Source organism: Hevea brasiliensis, chromosome 8 (genome assembly GCF_030052815.1).
Source record: "Hevea brasiliensis isolate MT/VB/25A 57/8 chromosome 8, ASM3005281v1, whole genome shotgun sequence".
Taxonomy (NCBI): Eukaryota; Viridiplantae; Streptophyta; class Magnoliopsida; order Malpighiales; family Euphorbiaceae; genus Hevea; species Hevea brasiliensis.
The window spans coordinates 85359307-85374101 of NC_079500.1; the positions used below are offsets into that span (position 1 = coordinate 85359307).

The window sequence follows — 14795 nt, forward strand, 5'->3', positions numbered from 1 at the left end:
TGACGAATTGGTGAATGCTAGCACCCCATGCCCGTACCTTCGAGTATATAAAAGAGCCACAGCTCCGGCCGTTGTGCTTAATGGACAAGCTCTCGCATGGGTGACCCTTTTCCTACCCAATAAAGCCCATGAGCCATAGATTTCAACCCTAGGTACCCCGTAGATTTTTGTTGTGCTGGATTCGTATCCTTACTGTTCAAACTATAAGTTTTAGTGGTAGTTGAGATGAACCTGGGCCTATGCATAAACCCAATGTATGTATAGGCCCAAGTCCATTTTAAAACCCATGTTAAGCAAGAGGATGCTTACTTATGGTTAAACTTTAAGGATACAAATCATTTGTTTATAGAGGAAAGGTCGTCCTGGACCACCTCCTGTTGGTGCTTCTAGTGTACCGTAGCCTAAGATAGAATTTTTTTCCTTACCCTACACGTGAGAGTTGAAGGTATAAGGGGGCGAAGATTCAGTTCTGGAGACATTCTTTTCGGTTTATCATTTAGTGTTTGGTCCGATTTTGAGTTTGGTTTATACAGTTCGGTTTTGATTCAGTTTTGATCGTATTAGTACGGTTCGGTTTTGGTTTTGTAAAGGCAAAGGTAAAAATGAAAGTGCATATTCATGCATTCATGCATTGCATTTGTACATAGCATAAGATGTTAAAACCTTGTAATTTTTTTTTCTCTTGTAGTAAACATAGCTTTAGAACACATCAGGAAGACTTCTAATCAGGTCACTTGGGTTAGGGAGGGAAAGAGATTAGTAAGAGTTACACCTGCGCAAGCTAAAATGGAAGACACTAAGGTCATGTTTAGACAGATGCTTGAAGAAGCTTTGAATGCCAAGATGGCTGAGCTTGAAGGAAAAATCATGGCCAACTTTGAGAAGAAGTTAGAGATGGGTGGGCCTAGTGATGTTCAGGTGAAAAGGCCTGAAGAAGAGACTAGTAAAAAGAAGGCCTTTGATGACGTTTGGGATGAAGAAGATTATCTCCAAGACAAGGCCAAAAAGAAAGAAAAGGGGACAAGTGAGGAGATTAGAGTTATTACTGAGATGATGGAAAAACTTCAGGCCAGTGTGAAAAAGCAAGCTGAATTTACGGGAATGGGGCTGTTAGATGCAGATGACTTTGACATCCAGTTAGATGGAAATCTACCTGAAAAATTCAAGATGCCTGATTTGGCTAAATTCGATGGTACTGGTGACCCAAAAACCCACCTCAGGTCTTACCTTATAGTCATGAAAACAACTGGTTTGACTAAGAAAAAAGTCACTCAGTTCTTTTCTATGTCACTATAAGGGGTTGCATCTTCATGGTATCATGGGCTAGAAGCCACTGTGAGAAAAGATTGGGAGGAGCTAGTTAGGAGATTTGTGCAACAATACTCCTATAATACAGCTTTAGATGTTACCCTGAGAGATTTAGAGACCACTAGGCAAAAACCAAATGAAACCTTTTCAGAGTATCTATTGAGATGGAGGAAAAAGGCCATGAAGATGACCAATAGGCCTGCTGAAAAGGATCAAGTGTGATTGGTAGTGAAAAGTCTGCAGCCTAGTTATTATGAGAAACTTTGTTATTATCCCTTGGCTACCTTTGAACAGCTATATGATGCTGGGGTATTAGTGGAGGATGTATTGAATAATGAAAAGAAGAATTATCAGCCCAAGAGGGGAGGATACCAGTCAGCTGGCAATATTACTGGAGAAAACAAAGTCATTGAGGTTCAAACCGTGTCCCGCACCCCTAGAAAGTTCTCTCAATTCAACCAACCTCTATCTAAAGTCTTCGAGCGACTCAAAGCTCGGGGTCTCCTCCAACCCTTGGCACCTAGACCACCACCAAACCCACTGCCACCCAATTACAATGCTAACCTATATTGCCAATTCCATCAAACTCATGGCCATGACACTGATAGATGTTTTCGGCTAAAACACGAAGTTCAGGACTTGATCGATGCTAAGAAAATAGCTGACCCAGAAAATCGACCCAACACACGCACCAACCCAATGCCCAACCATAATGTTCCACCTCCACCAGGACTTTACATGATTTCCACCACCTCAATTGACCCTGACCAAATTCTCAACCTTATCCAACCTATCCAAAAGCTTGATGAACCTCAATCTGTAATGACAATTGATATTTGGGATAGTTCCAGTGATGAGGAAGGTTTGTTAGATGTTTGGGTTGACTCTGACGGAGAGGAAAAGAGTAGGGTGAGCCACATGATCCTGATCCACCCATGGAGAAGGACGACGTGAGAGGGAAAGCCAAGGTGTTGGCTGAAGAGGACACAGATGAAGAGGATGATCAGTTTCTTAGGCAATTGAAGAGGACTCAGGCTAGCGTAACGGTCTGGGAATTGCTATTGGCATCAAAAAAACACAGAACCGCACTGACTAAGGCCCTGAGTGTACTCAAGGTCTCCACGGAGATAACTCCAGAAGAGATTGCCAAAGTTGTGCTTATAGAAGATGGGGGTCATATTACTTTCTCTGATCATGATCTCCCAGCTGAGGGGAGAAACCATAGTAGGGCTCTGTTCGTGACCGCCGAGGTTGGAGGGTGGAAAGTGCCTTGTGTGATGATAGATGATGGGTCAGCCATCAACGTATGCCCTCTGAAGATTTTGCCAAAATTAGGAATTTCTATGTCTGAACTAACTGGTTCTGATCTGGTTATCAGGGCCTATGATGATTCAAAGAGAAACGTGATAGGGGTATTCAAGACTATGGTTAAGGTGGGGCTTATAGAGACTGAAGTTGAGTTCACTGTGCTAGACATCCCCATGACATTCTCCTTACTGTTGGGTAGAATCTGGTTCCATCCCTTAGGTGGAGTCCCCTCTACACTCCACCAAAAGATCAAAATCCCGCACCAAGATGGTGTAATCACCATCAATGCTGAAAGAGATGGGGAAGTAGCTATGCTGCAAGTGGATGGTTCGGTACCACTATTGTCTGGTTTCCAAGTTGCTGGGATCTATGGAGACTGGATGGACCCTAGGGTGGCCACTATGATGAAAGAGATGAAGTTTTTTCCTGGCATGGGTCTGGGAAAACGAGCTAATGGCTTAGTGACTTTTCCAGAAATAAAGGGGCAGATCACTAGATATGGGCTGGGCTATCAGCCAACTGAAGATGAAGAGCGACTCAAGCCCACCAAGTTTATCAGGGAGGGCGCAATTGCATGGACTGATGACCAGGAGCTGCCGCATGTTGAGGAATTAGAACAAGAGGTCAATGCCATCAAGTTAAGGTCTGCATGGAAGCCAAGCACTTGGACCTACACCCCTAAGTTTGAGTCTGTCTTTTGTAATGCTCACAGTAGTGATACTGATATTATTATTTCTGATGTACTTGATGACAATTTTGAGGCAAAAATAAATAATATGACTAGTCCTTTTGCTTACTTGTTTGATGTTCATCCTAATGGCTACACGCATGGCATTCATAATCATTTAGAATCTGTTTCTGTTAATGCATTAAAATCAATCTCTATTAATTTGGGTACACCAGATGATCCTAAAGACATTAAGTTAGCTGAAGATTTAACCCAAAAAGAAAGAGATAAATTTATAGCCTTATTAATAAAGTACCAAGAAGCATTTGCCTGGTCTTATAAAGATATGCCGGGAATTGATCGAGACATAGTACAACACAAGATCCCCACAGACCCTAACATGAGGCCAGTAAAACAAAAGAAGCGTCGCCTTAGGCCAGAATGGGAAGAAAAGATAGCTCAAGAGGTGAAAAAGCTCATTGAGGTTGATTTCATTGAAGTAATTGAGTATCCCGAGTGGTTAGCCAACATTGTGCCAGTCCCCAAGAAGGATGGGCGAGTTCGGATGTGTGTAGATTATAGGGACCTGAATAAGGCTACTCCTAAGGATGATTTCCCATTGCCTCACATCGATGTGCTTGTTGACAGTGCTGCTTGCATGGCCATGTACTCTTTCATGGATGGTTTTTCGGGATATAATCAGATCCTCATGGATTTGATAGATAAAGCAAAGACAGCTTTTATCACTGAATGGGGGACTTATTGTTATAAGGTCATGCCTTTTGGGCTAAAAAATGCTGGTGCGACTTATCAGAGAATGGCTACTATGTTATTTCATGACATGATGCACAAAGAAGTTGAAGTATATGTGGATGACATGGTAGTAAAATCCCCAACTAGGGAGAGACATTTTGAGGCATTAGAGAAGTTCTTTCAGAGGGTCATCAAGTATAAATTGAGACTGAACCCTAGCAAGTGTGTGTTTGGGGTCACTTCAGGCAAGCTGTTAGGGCATATGATCAGTAGAAAAGGGATTGAGGTTGACCCACATAAGGTGAAGGCAATCCAGGAGATGCCGGCCCCGAGAATAGAAAAAGAGATTAGAGGTTTCTTAGGAAAATTACAGTACATCGGTAGGTTCATAGCTAGGCTCACAACTACTTGTGAACCAAATTTTAAGCTACTAAGAAAGAATCAGCCAGTGGTGTGGAATGAGCAATGTCAAGAGGCATTTGAAAAGATAAAGCAGTACCTGAGCAATCCACCAATTTTGTCACCACCCATCCCTGACATCCCTCTAATCCTCTACCTATCGTTGGAAAACATGGCCACAGGGGCAATGTTAGCACAAGAAGTAGAGAATGCGGAGAGCCATCTATTACATTAGTAAGAAACTCCTTGCTTATGAGGAGAATTATTCACTAATAGAAAAACACATGTCAGTTGTAGTATGGGCAACTAAGAAGTTAAGGCACTACTTTGGACCCATCGAGTTATTGTAGTATCCGGATGGATCCTTTAAAGTACCTATTTGAAATCCGACGCTAGTTGGAAAATTGGCCAAATGGTTGGTCCCTCATGCGAATTTGATATTGTGTATGAGACTCAAAAAACCATCAAAGGGCATGTAGTGGCCGAATTTCTTTCTGAAAATCTAGTTAATGAAGAGGAAGAAGTCGAAACAGCCTTCCCGGATGAGAGTCTTAAGCTAGTAGAGGTCCAGCCATGGAAAATGTACTTTGATGGGGCCATGAATAAGAGCGGAGCCGGTATAGGGGTAGTTTTGGAAGCACCGAATGGAGAACAATTGTTAATGTCAAAAAGGCTATGTTTCCCAACCACTAATAATATTGCAGAATATGAGGCTTGCATTTGTGGCCTAGAGGCATTAATAGCTGTTGGGGCTAAAAAAGTGGAGGTGTTTGGAGATTCAATGCTAGTAGTTTCCCATATTAAAGGTGAATGGGAATTGATAGAAGAAAAGTTGAGGCCATACCTGGAGTATGCTAAGAAACTATTATTTAGCTTTGAGGAAGTGACAATTAAGCACATGCCTAGAGCTTAGAACCAGATGGCTGATGCTCTAGCCACGCTGGCATCCTTATGGGAGAAGGGTGATCAGAAGTTGACCCAGCCAGTTATCCTGATGAGGAGTAGAATCCCATGCTATGAAGGGTTAATAATAGCACATTTAGATCTAGAAGATGAGATGAAACGGTATGAGGACATAAGAAGATATTTAGAGGTAAGAGAATACCCACAGTCAGCCAATAGTAGGGATAGAGCTACAATTCGTAGATTAGCCACTCCATTCACTTTGGTGAGGGCAACTCTACAAAAGGTTCTTGAAGGACTATTGCTCTTGTGTGTGACAAAAAGCGATGAGCAGATAATGGAGGAAGTACATGCAGGAGTGTGTGGTCCTCACATGAACGGAAGGGTATTAGCGGGCAAAATTTTAAGATTGGGCTATTACTGGTCTACCATGGATACTGACTGCGCTAAATTTGTGAAAAGATGCCATGAGTGCCAAATCCATGGGAATTTGAATCACCTACCGTCCAGTGAACTCTACAGTATGACTTCACCGTGGCCATTCTCAATATGGGGCATAGACATTATTGGGAAGATTTCTCCCACGGCTTCTAATGGCCATAGATTTATCATTGCGGCAATTGACTATTTCACCAAGTGGGTTGAAGCTGAATCTTATAAAGTAGTAGGGGCCAAGCAGATAAGTAAGTTTGTGCGAAAGAACTTGATTTGCAGGTTTGGGGTACCCCATGAGATAGTATCAGATAACGGCAGCCAGTTCAAAGGTGATTTCTTAGAATTAATTACCGAATTCAAGATTAAGCATCACAAGTCTTCAAATGCAGACCACGGACTAATGGAGCGATGAAAGCAGCAAATAAGAATTTGAAAACCATTTTGAGAAAAATGGTTGAAACCTATAAGGATTGGCCTGAGAAGCTCCCTTATGCTCTTTGGTATCGCACTACTACAAGAACATCCACAGGGGCAACTCCATTCTCTTTAGTGTATGGGACTGAAGCAGTGCTACCCATTGAGTTAGAGGTCAAATCCTTGAGAGTGATACTAGAAGCTAAGATTCCGGAAAATGAGTGGGCCCAGAAAAGATATGAAGAACTAGCTTTGATTGATGAGAAGAGGATGCGAGCCTTGTATCATATGCAGGCTTATCAAAGAAAGATAGCAAGGGCCTTTAATAAGAAGGTAAAGCCAAGAAAGATCAAAGAGGGAGACATGGTTTTGAAACAAGCTCGGCCCATCCCTTTTGATTCAAGAGGAAAGTTCAAGCCAAATTGGGATGGTCCATACATAGTAAAAAAGATCTTGTCAGGAGGTGCTGTAAGAATATCAGACCTGGATGGGAATGAATTTCAAGAACCAGTCAACTTAGACAAGCTCAAACGGTACTTTGTGTGAGATAGGCCCGCTAGGCTGTAAACTTACAAAAGACGGTCTAGGCAAAAGTAAGGGTCAAAAAAAAAATGCTAGATTGAAAACTTGCGAAAGGCGGTCTAGGCAAAAGGAGAAATGAGAGAAGATCTAGATGGAAAACCTGAAAAGGTCATTCAGCAGGTTATAAAGCTTATTTCTAACTTTGGAAGGTTAGAAATTTGGCAAAACCTAATGTAAGAGGGAGTAATAGTGTACCTGAATAAATAAAGAATTTTTTTATTACATTAACTAGGAATGGATTTTATTTAATTATGATCGCGAATGTTTGTGCCTTGAGGGATACATCAAATGATTAAGTAATTGAACTGCATTGTTTTGATTTAATCTATGCCTTCTAAAAAAAAAAAAAAAAGGGAGCTTGCTAGGTGGAAAACCCGAAAGGGCTGCTTAGGCAAAAGTTAGAGCAAGCCCGCTGAGATGAAAATCCAAAAGGACATTTCAGGCAAAAGTTAGGGCACAGAGAATGGAGTTCATGAAAGAGAAACGAGTCAAGATAGAAACTATGGGGGGAGAGAAGAAAAAAGAAAAATCAGAGAGAAATTGTATTGTGACCTTAAGGAAGTCTTTTTTGGTGAACAATTCTTCTAAAAAACTTTGAGGCTATAAGAAAGTTTTTGCAAAAAGAGATCCCCCAGAGAACTAAGTTTTTTTTAGAATCTTTAGTAAAATCAGCATGCACATGATAGGAAGTAGCATACAGGAAACATAAAAATCAGAGAGAATTTTGAGACCCAATCATTCTAAATTTTTCAAATCATGACAGATATTTTTTGGTAAGTCCTTAGACCTTGTTTAGGGCGCATGACATAGTTGTGTAAGGCATAGAAGAACATGCATCAACATGTCACCTGTGGGTGTGTAAGGCATAGAATAACATACATCACCACAGTTTCAATTGTCGAACTATGAGGGGGTCTGATTCTTCCTCAGGATAGCGAGGGGGATACGTAGGTAGTTTAGGACCGCGGTCCTAAATACGAACCCACAACATTTCATGACAGATATTTTTTGGTAAGTCCTTAGACGTTGTTTAGGGCATATGGCATAGTTGTATAAGGCGTAGAAGAACACGCATTAACATGTCACCTGTAGGTGTGTAAGGCGTAGAAGAACATGCATCACCACAGTTTCAAGTGTCGAACTACAAGTGGGTGTGATTCTTCCTCAGGATAATGAGGGGGATACGTAGGTAGTTTAGGACTGCGGTCCTAAATACGAATCCACAACATTTCAAATCACACAGTTATCACTGTTATGAGACCGTAGCTAGTCTCATGACGCAGAGTGTATTGACAGAGCAAGATACACTCATTTTACATCACACAGTTATTACTGTTATGAGACCGTAGCTAGTCTCATAACATAGAGTATGTCGACCGAGCAAGATATAGTTGATTCTCATAGCCAATGTTTTATAGTTATTAGAAATTTGAGTTTCACTTTGACGAAACTTGAGCAATGCTTTCGCATTGATTTCAACTTTCGCCAAAGTGGGGGGCAAACTATAAACCCTTATTTTGTGATGAGTATGTGCATTGAGGCCGTGGGAAACCCGATGATGAAAAATTATATGACTGTAAGATGTAATCGGAGGCATGGAGCTGAATTATTAATTTCATGGCATGATTTTGAAAAAATAAAAAATAATAATAAAGTTTTGAGGAAATTAATTTAATTAAATTTTAAATAAAATTTTATTTTGTTTAAATTTAATATGGGTAGTTCTTAAATGAATCTAATTAAGTTTAATTAGGCTCTATGGGCCTAAGAAAGCCTAGTTAGGAATTTTAAATGGGACCCATTTAATTATTTTCTAAAAATTAAAATAGCAAAATATCTCTCTCCTCCTTGGCCCCACTCTCTTCCTCACTCCCTATTGGTGCCTTCCATTTTTTCCTGTCTTCCAATTGGTTGAAACACCTCACCCATATCCCAGTCTGATTCGAATTCTGCAATCGTAGTTGTTTAAGTCATTTAAACTTTATCACCCTAAGACTCCAAATCCTACCACACCTTTTCCTCATTCCCTATTAGTGCCTTCCATTTTTTCCTGTCTTCCTATTGGTTGAAACACCTCACCCATATCCCAGTCTTATTCAAATTCTGCAATCGTAGTTGTTTAAGTCATCTAAACTTTATCACCCTAAGACTCCAAATCCTACCACACCTCTTCCTCATTCCCTATTGGTGCCTTCCATTTTTTCTTGTCTTCCTATTGGTTGAAACACCTCACCCATATCCCAGTCTTATTCGAATTCTGTAATTGTAGTTGTTTAAGTCATCTAAACTTTATCTTCCTAAGACTCCAAACCCTATCACACCTCTTTCCCAAAACCCTATAAATACCCTACTAGAGAAGGGAAGAAGGGGATGATGGGAGGAAAGAGGAAGAGAAAATTCAGAGCTATAGGAAATTTAGAGATATTCAAGACTTTTTGAGTTCTTCCTTATTTTTTCTTTTCTTCAAGAAGATTTTCATACAAGATTTCTGAAAGGTCAGTTTTTATTGTTTTTTTTTTCAAGATCTATGCCACACAATATTTTAATTCTATGCTCTTTGTCTTCAATTTATTTTATATGTTCATATAGATCATGTAATCATGTTTAATTTGAGGGGATACACAACTTTGAACATGTTTAGTTTCTGTCTCTCATACTTTTATTATTTTTCTTTATTGTCTTTATTTTTTATTACAAACAAAATTCGTAAGTAGCCCTAAGGTAAGTACCAAAGAGGGCATTTGCGTGGAGCTTATATGGAGCTAAACGGGAGTAAGCCAGGGATATCATTGCCATACTAGAAGAGAATACCCTTTTTTAAGGGTAGCTTGCCTCAATGGCAACTGCATTTACCAACAAGTAAGTAGCTCTAAACTTCTCGAATAACTATTGGCATGAAATTGTAGTAATAATAGAACTTTCATTTGGTAAATTAAAATTAACTTTGTTTTTAATTTAACTGACTTTTGCATGTAATTAATTTAAATAAATACTTTGTAAATTAAAATTAATCTTGTTTGTAAATTAAACTAATATTGGCATGTAAAATAAATTTAATTTAATACTTGGTAATTGTAAAATAAATTTACATGTTAGAAATCTTTATTAGGTTGTGATTGTTTGGGACTTATGTGATATTAGAATAAATTACACATGTACATAATTAACTTAGTTCAATTATCCTTAGGGTAACTTGGTGAAAATTAATTAATTAGGTTAAATAGAAACATAGGGTTATTTGAAATTGAATTTTTTTGTAAATTAAATTCCCAATAATAAATTAATTTTAGTCATCTGGTAAATATCATTTAAATAATTAGCAACCCCATAGATAGGAATTACTTGTGCATGAAAATTGTGTGTAAACAACAACCCTTTTTGTGAATTACTTGCGTGTGTAGGATTAGAATTGCATTTTTTAGGATAAAGTTTAATAAAGAAATAATAAACAAGACTTCTAGAAACATTAGTAGAGGACTGGCACTCGAATTAACGAGGTTAGACCAGGCGTAAGGGGTGCCTAACACCTTCCCCTTATGTACCCACTATCCCGAATCTAGACATTGGGCTATGGTAATGACGGTTGTGGAAACTCTGCAAGGAGTAAGTTGCCATCCATGACCCTCGGAAGAAACACTGAATATGTCCCGGTTATTACCCGGGTGGCGACTCCTGTCTATCTATGCCTCTGTGGCATAAATCCTTAGTACCGTGGTAGTGTTATGGGAAGACGGTACTTACCAGTGGTTTGATTCTATTAGGATTGTATGAAGTGCATGTCTAGGAAATGCTGTCTAAGGAGGTGGTACTTAAGTGAGACCATTGTGACTCCACCATCTTTCCTGGGCATTACCTGGTGCATTTTATATAATTCTAATGGATGATATTTCGCCTCACGCCTCACCCCTACACCGAAGCATATGGAATCCTGGCCATCTTATCTCTTTCTTCAGGTGTCTTTGGAGACATCTCTTTAGAAAGATGGATACCATATCTCACTGGTAACAATCCTCTCTTGGAATCAAGCATGTTAAAGCTCTTTAACACCTTTTCCAAGTATAGACTTTGGGATAAATCAATTATTCTTTTCGCTCTATCTCTATAGATGCGAATCCCAAGAATATAGGTTGTCTCCCCTAAGTCTTTCATGGAGAATGTATTTGACAACCATGCCTTTACAGTTGTCAACATACCTGTGTCATTACCTATCAACAGTATGTCATCCACATATAAGACAATGAAGGTGATAGCACTATCACTAAACTTCTTATATACACATGGCTTATCCTCATCTTTGATAAAACCAAAGGATTTAATGGCTTCCTCAAAACAGATGTTCCAACTCCTCAATGCTTGCTTCAACCCATAAATGGATCGCTTTAGCTTGCATACCTTGGAACCATTTTAGGATTTAAAAACCCTAGGTTGTTTCATGAAAATGTTTTCTTCAATGTATCCATTGAGAAAAGCTATTTTGACATCCATTTGCCAAATCCCATAATCATAGTATGCAGCTATTGCTAATAGAATCCTAATTGATTTAAGCATGGCAACAAGCGAGAAAGTCTCCTCATAGTCGATTTCTTGCCTTTGGTGAAACCCTTTCGCTACTAGCCTTGCCTTATAGGTCTCTACTTTTCCATCAGAACCAATTTTCTTCTTGAAAACCCATTTGTTCCCTATAAGTACAACACCTTCAGGTGGGTTAACAAGATCCCAAACTTAATTCTTATACATGGAATCAATTTCAGATTTCACAGCATTAATCCATTTTAAAGAGTCTATATCTGATATAGCTTCTTCATAGGTAAGTGGATCATCTCCATGATCTACTTCTTCATGAGTAGACAACTCTTGTTCTTCTTCATGAAGGAAACCATATCTCACTGGTGGGTGAGATACCTGAAGGAACGTAAGCGTGAAAAACACAAGATTATACCATTGAATTCAAAAATTTTCACCTAGGGTCACATGCATCATGCAAGATTTATTTTTATCTATTTGATTTCAATGATAAACAATATATTAAAACTCTTTTAATATGTTTTTGGATCTGTATTTGCCATTTAAGATTTTAAAATTAATCAGATTAATTTTAGAACCCTAGATTAAATCAAGAACGAATACACTAACCTCTTGATGCACTGCAGCATGTCTGCGCCTTTGAGATTCATCTTCAGGACACTAGATGTTGTCCCTCTAGCTTGTCCACACCAAGAACACCTATGGCAGCCCTTGAACAGTTTCTAAAGCTTTTTCTATTAATTAGAAATTCAAGTTCTGCCTTTTAAGAGATTAGAGATATAAACAGGACACTATAAACAATTTCTAGTGTTCTTAATTCAAAAGATTGATGGCTAATCTCTTTGAATTGATGAGAGATGAAGAAGAATAGATGAAAAGCCTCAAAGTGGCGTGACAAAGGAGAGGAGTGGCTGCTAGTTATTTTTCTTTTCATAACCACACTTAAATAGCTAGGTTAACACATTAAACCCTTGCCACATGTCACCCTTTGATTAGCTCTAGGTTTAAGTGACCCAATCACATTGTGCCAAGTGTCAAACCTATATTTAATATTGATTTTAATCATCTTACATGATTAAAAAAAAACATTTGGCATGCTTATGTGTAATCCCATGTGTCACCATCTCATGGTGCCACGTGTCACACTGTGAAATGACCAAAATGCCCATGTGTCTTAATTTTGAGTTCTTAACCCAAAATAATTATTTTTCTTCTGCTAATTAATTTATATCAAATATAAATTAATTAATTAATCTCTATTAATTAATTTCTCATTAATTAAATTCATATTTAAACACTTTAAATATAAATTTAATTTATACTACACATCCAATAATCTAGATTTGGTTTCAAGTCATGCTAGGGACTTTGCAATTTAATTGCAAACCAAACCTATTTAATTAATCAATTAAACTCTTTAATTAATTAATTAAATCATATTTAAATAGGTGATAACTTGTGTATGTGTGTGACTTACTAGGCTCATCACTAATTGGCAATGAGACATGATATCAACTTTTAATATCACCAGAACTCTTTCTTACCATAAATGATTTCTCTAAATCATTTTATGCACCTCATCGACCATGGTTAACACCTAGCATAGCATGCCATGGCCACCTAATTAGTAATAAGGTTTACCTTAAATGAACCTATAATCATATGTTACCATGCACTAGAATCTCTCTGTTACAAAATCCCAACTCAAGCTGGAGTCATGGTTTATGTCAAACTCCATTTGCTATGAATATTATGTTCTCTTTTAATTCCAGTTCTTGATTAAAAAGATTTTCTCATCAGAAACTCTTTTCTGAATAAATCTATCTGTCCTGGCCAGGAACTTGAAACATCAAGAACAATTAAATGAACATAGGATTTTATCTCTATTTACTTAGAGGAACAGATTCCATCTTGATCAACACCTACCTCCATATATAACTAGTAGGAGCCAACACATGCCCATATACCCATACATAGTACAAGTATGAAAGTAGTATCAAACTCAAACTACCTATAAACAAGATAACTGTGCTATCTCAGGTCTAAAGATTATATGCACTGATATGATTTATGACAAAACATTGACAAGAGTAAACTCTATGTGCTTGTTATAAGTGTCACTGGTTTGGCCTACTTATCATTTATAAGTGCCTAACATGTTTGTTATATGGCATGAGACTCACCATTCCATCTTATTTATATCTCATATAAATAACTTGGAAACAAACATGAATACAATCTTTCTGTATAAGTCATGTCCTTATTATGAAGTATCCTCGATTGTGAACCTATTTATGATACTTTGTGCTAAAAATATTGTCACTCATATTCTTAACAACTTAAGAATAATATTTCTAACAAAATATCAATGGACCTTTTCTATTACACATAAATATATTATGTAAACGGAAAAGTGGAAATGCCTTTTATTAATAAAAATATGTATAAGATACATACTAAATGATATGCTCTAGAGCATACTACTAACAATCTCCCACTTGCACTAGAGCCATTCATTACAATACCTTAGACCCATCTTCTCAAGATGTCGGTCTAACTGAACTTGTGACAAAAGCTTAGTGAATGGATCAACTGGATTTTTCAGCTGATGTTATTTTTCTGCATGGCTATATCGCCTTGCCCAACTATATCTCTGATAATGTGGTAGTGCCTTTCTATGTGTTTGGATTTTGGTGAGACCTTAGTTCCTTAGCCTGTATAACTGATCCATTATTGTCACAGTGTAGTGGAACTGCTGACTCAATGGAAGAAACTATTGTAAGTTCTGTCATGAACTTCTTTATCCAAACAGCTTCCTTTGCAGCATCTAATGCAGCAATATACTCAGTCTCTATAGTGGAATCTGCAGTCGTGCTCTGTTTGGAACTCTTCCAACTGACTGCACCTCCATTACAAATGAACACATATCCAGAGGTAAACTTTCTATCATCGATATCTGATTGGAAATCAGAATCAGTATAACCATCCAATTGTAAGTCTCCACCTCCATAAATCAAGAATAAATCCTTAGTTCTTCTCAAGTACTTAAGGATATTCTTGAAAGCTATCCAGTGTTCCAAACCTGGATTTGATTGATACCTGCTAGTCAAACTAACAGCATATGCGATATCCGGCCTAGTACACAACATTGCATACATTAAACTTCCAATAATCGAAGCATATGGAATCCTGGCCATCTTATCTCTTTCTTCAGATGTCTTTGGAGACATCTCTTTAGAAAGATGGATACCATGTCTCACTGGTAACAATCGTCTCTTGGAATCAAGCATGTTAAACCTCTTTAACACCTTTTCCAAGTATAGACTTTGGGATAAACTAATTATTCTTTTTGCTCTATCTCCATAGATGCGAATCCCAAGAATATAGGTTGCCTCCCCTAAGTCTTTCATGGAGAATGTATTTGACAACCATACCTTTATATTTGTCAACATACCTGTGTCATTACCCATCAACAGTATGTCATCCACATATAAGACAAGGA

General features: G+C 38.1%; 2 protein-coding genes across 2 annotated transcripts in view; both read left to right on the forward strand.

Annotated features, from left to right (window-relative positions):
- The first annotated feature begins 4847 nt into the window (after nt 1-4847).
- On the forward strand, nt 4848-5348 carry LOC131182143 (uncharacterized). The gene has a single exon (XM_058150793.1). The coding sequence runs from the start codon at nt 4848-4850 to the stop codon at nt 5346-5348; it is 501 nt and encodes a 166-aa protein (XP_058006776.1).
- Nucleotides 5349-5354: 6 nt separating this feature from the next.
- LOC131182144 (uncharacterized) overlaps nt 5355-14795 on the forward strand; it is a 101398-nt gene continuing 91957 nt past the window's right edge. The window contains exon 1 of the mRNA XM_058150794.1: nt 5355-5723. Within this exon, the coding sequence (XP_058006777.1) occupies nt 5355-5723 (369 nt within the window). The remainder of the gene's footprint in view (nt 5724-14795) is intronic.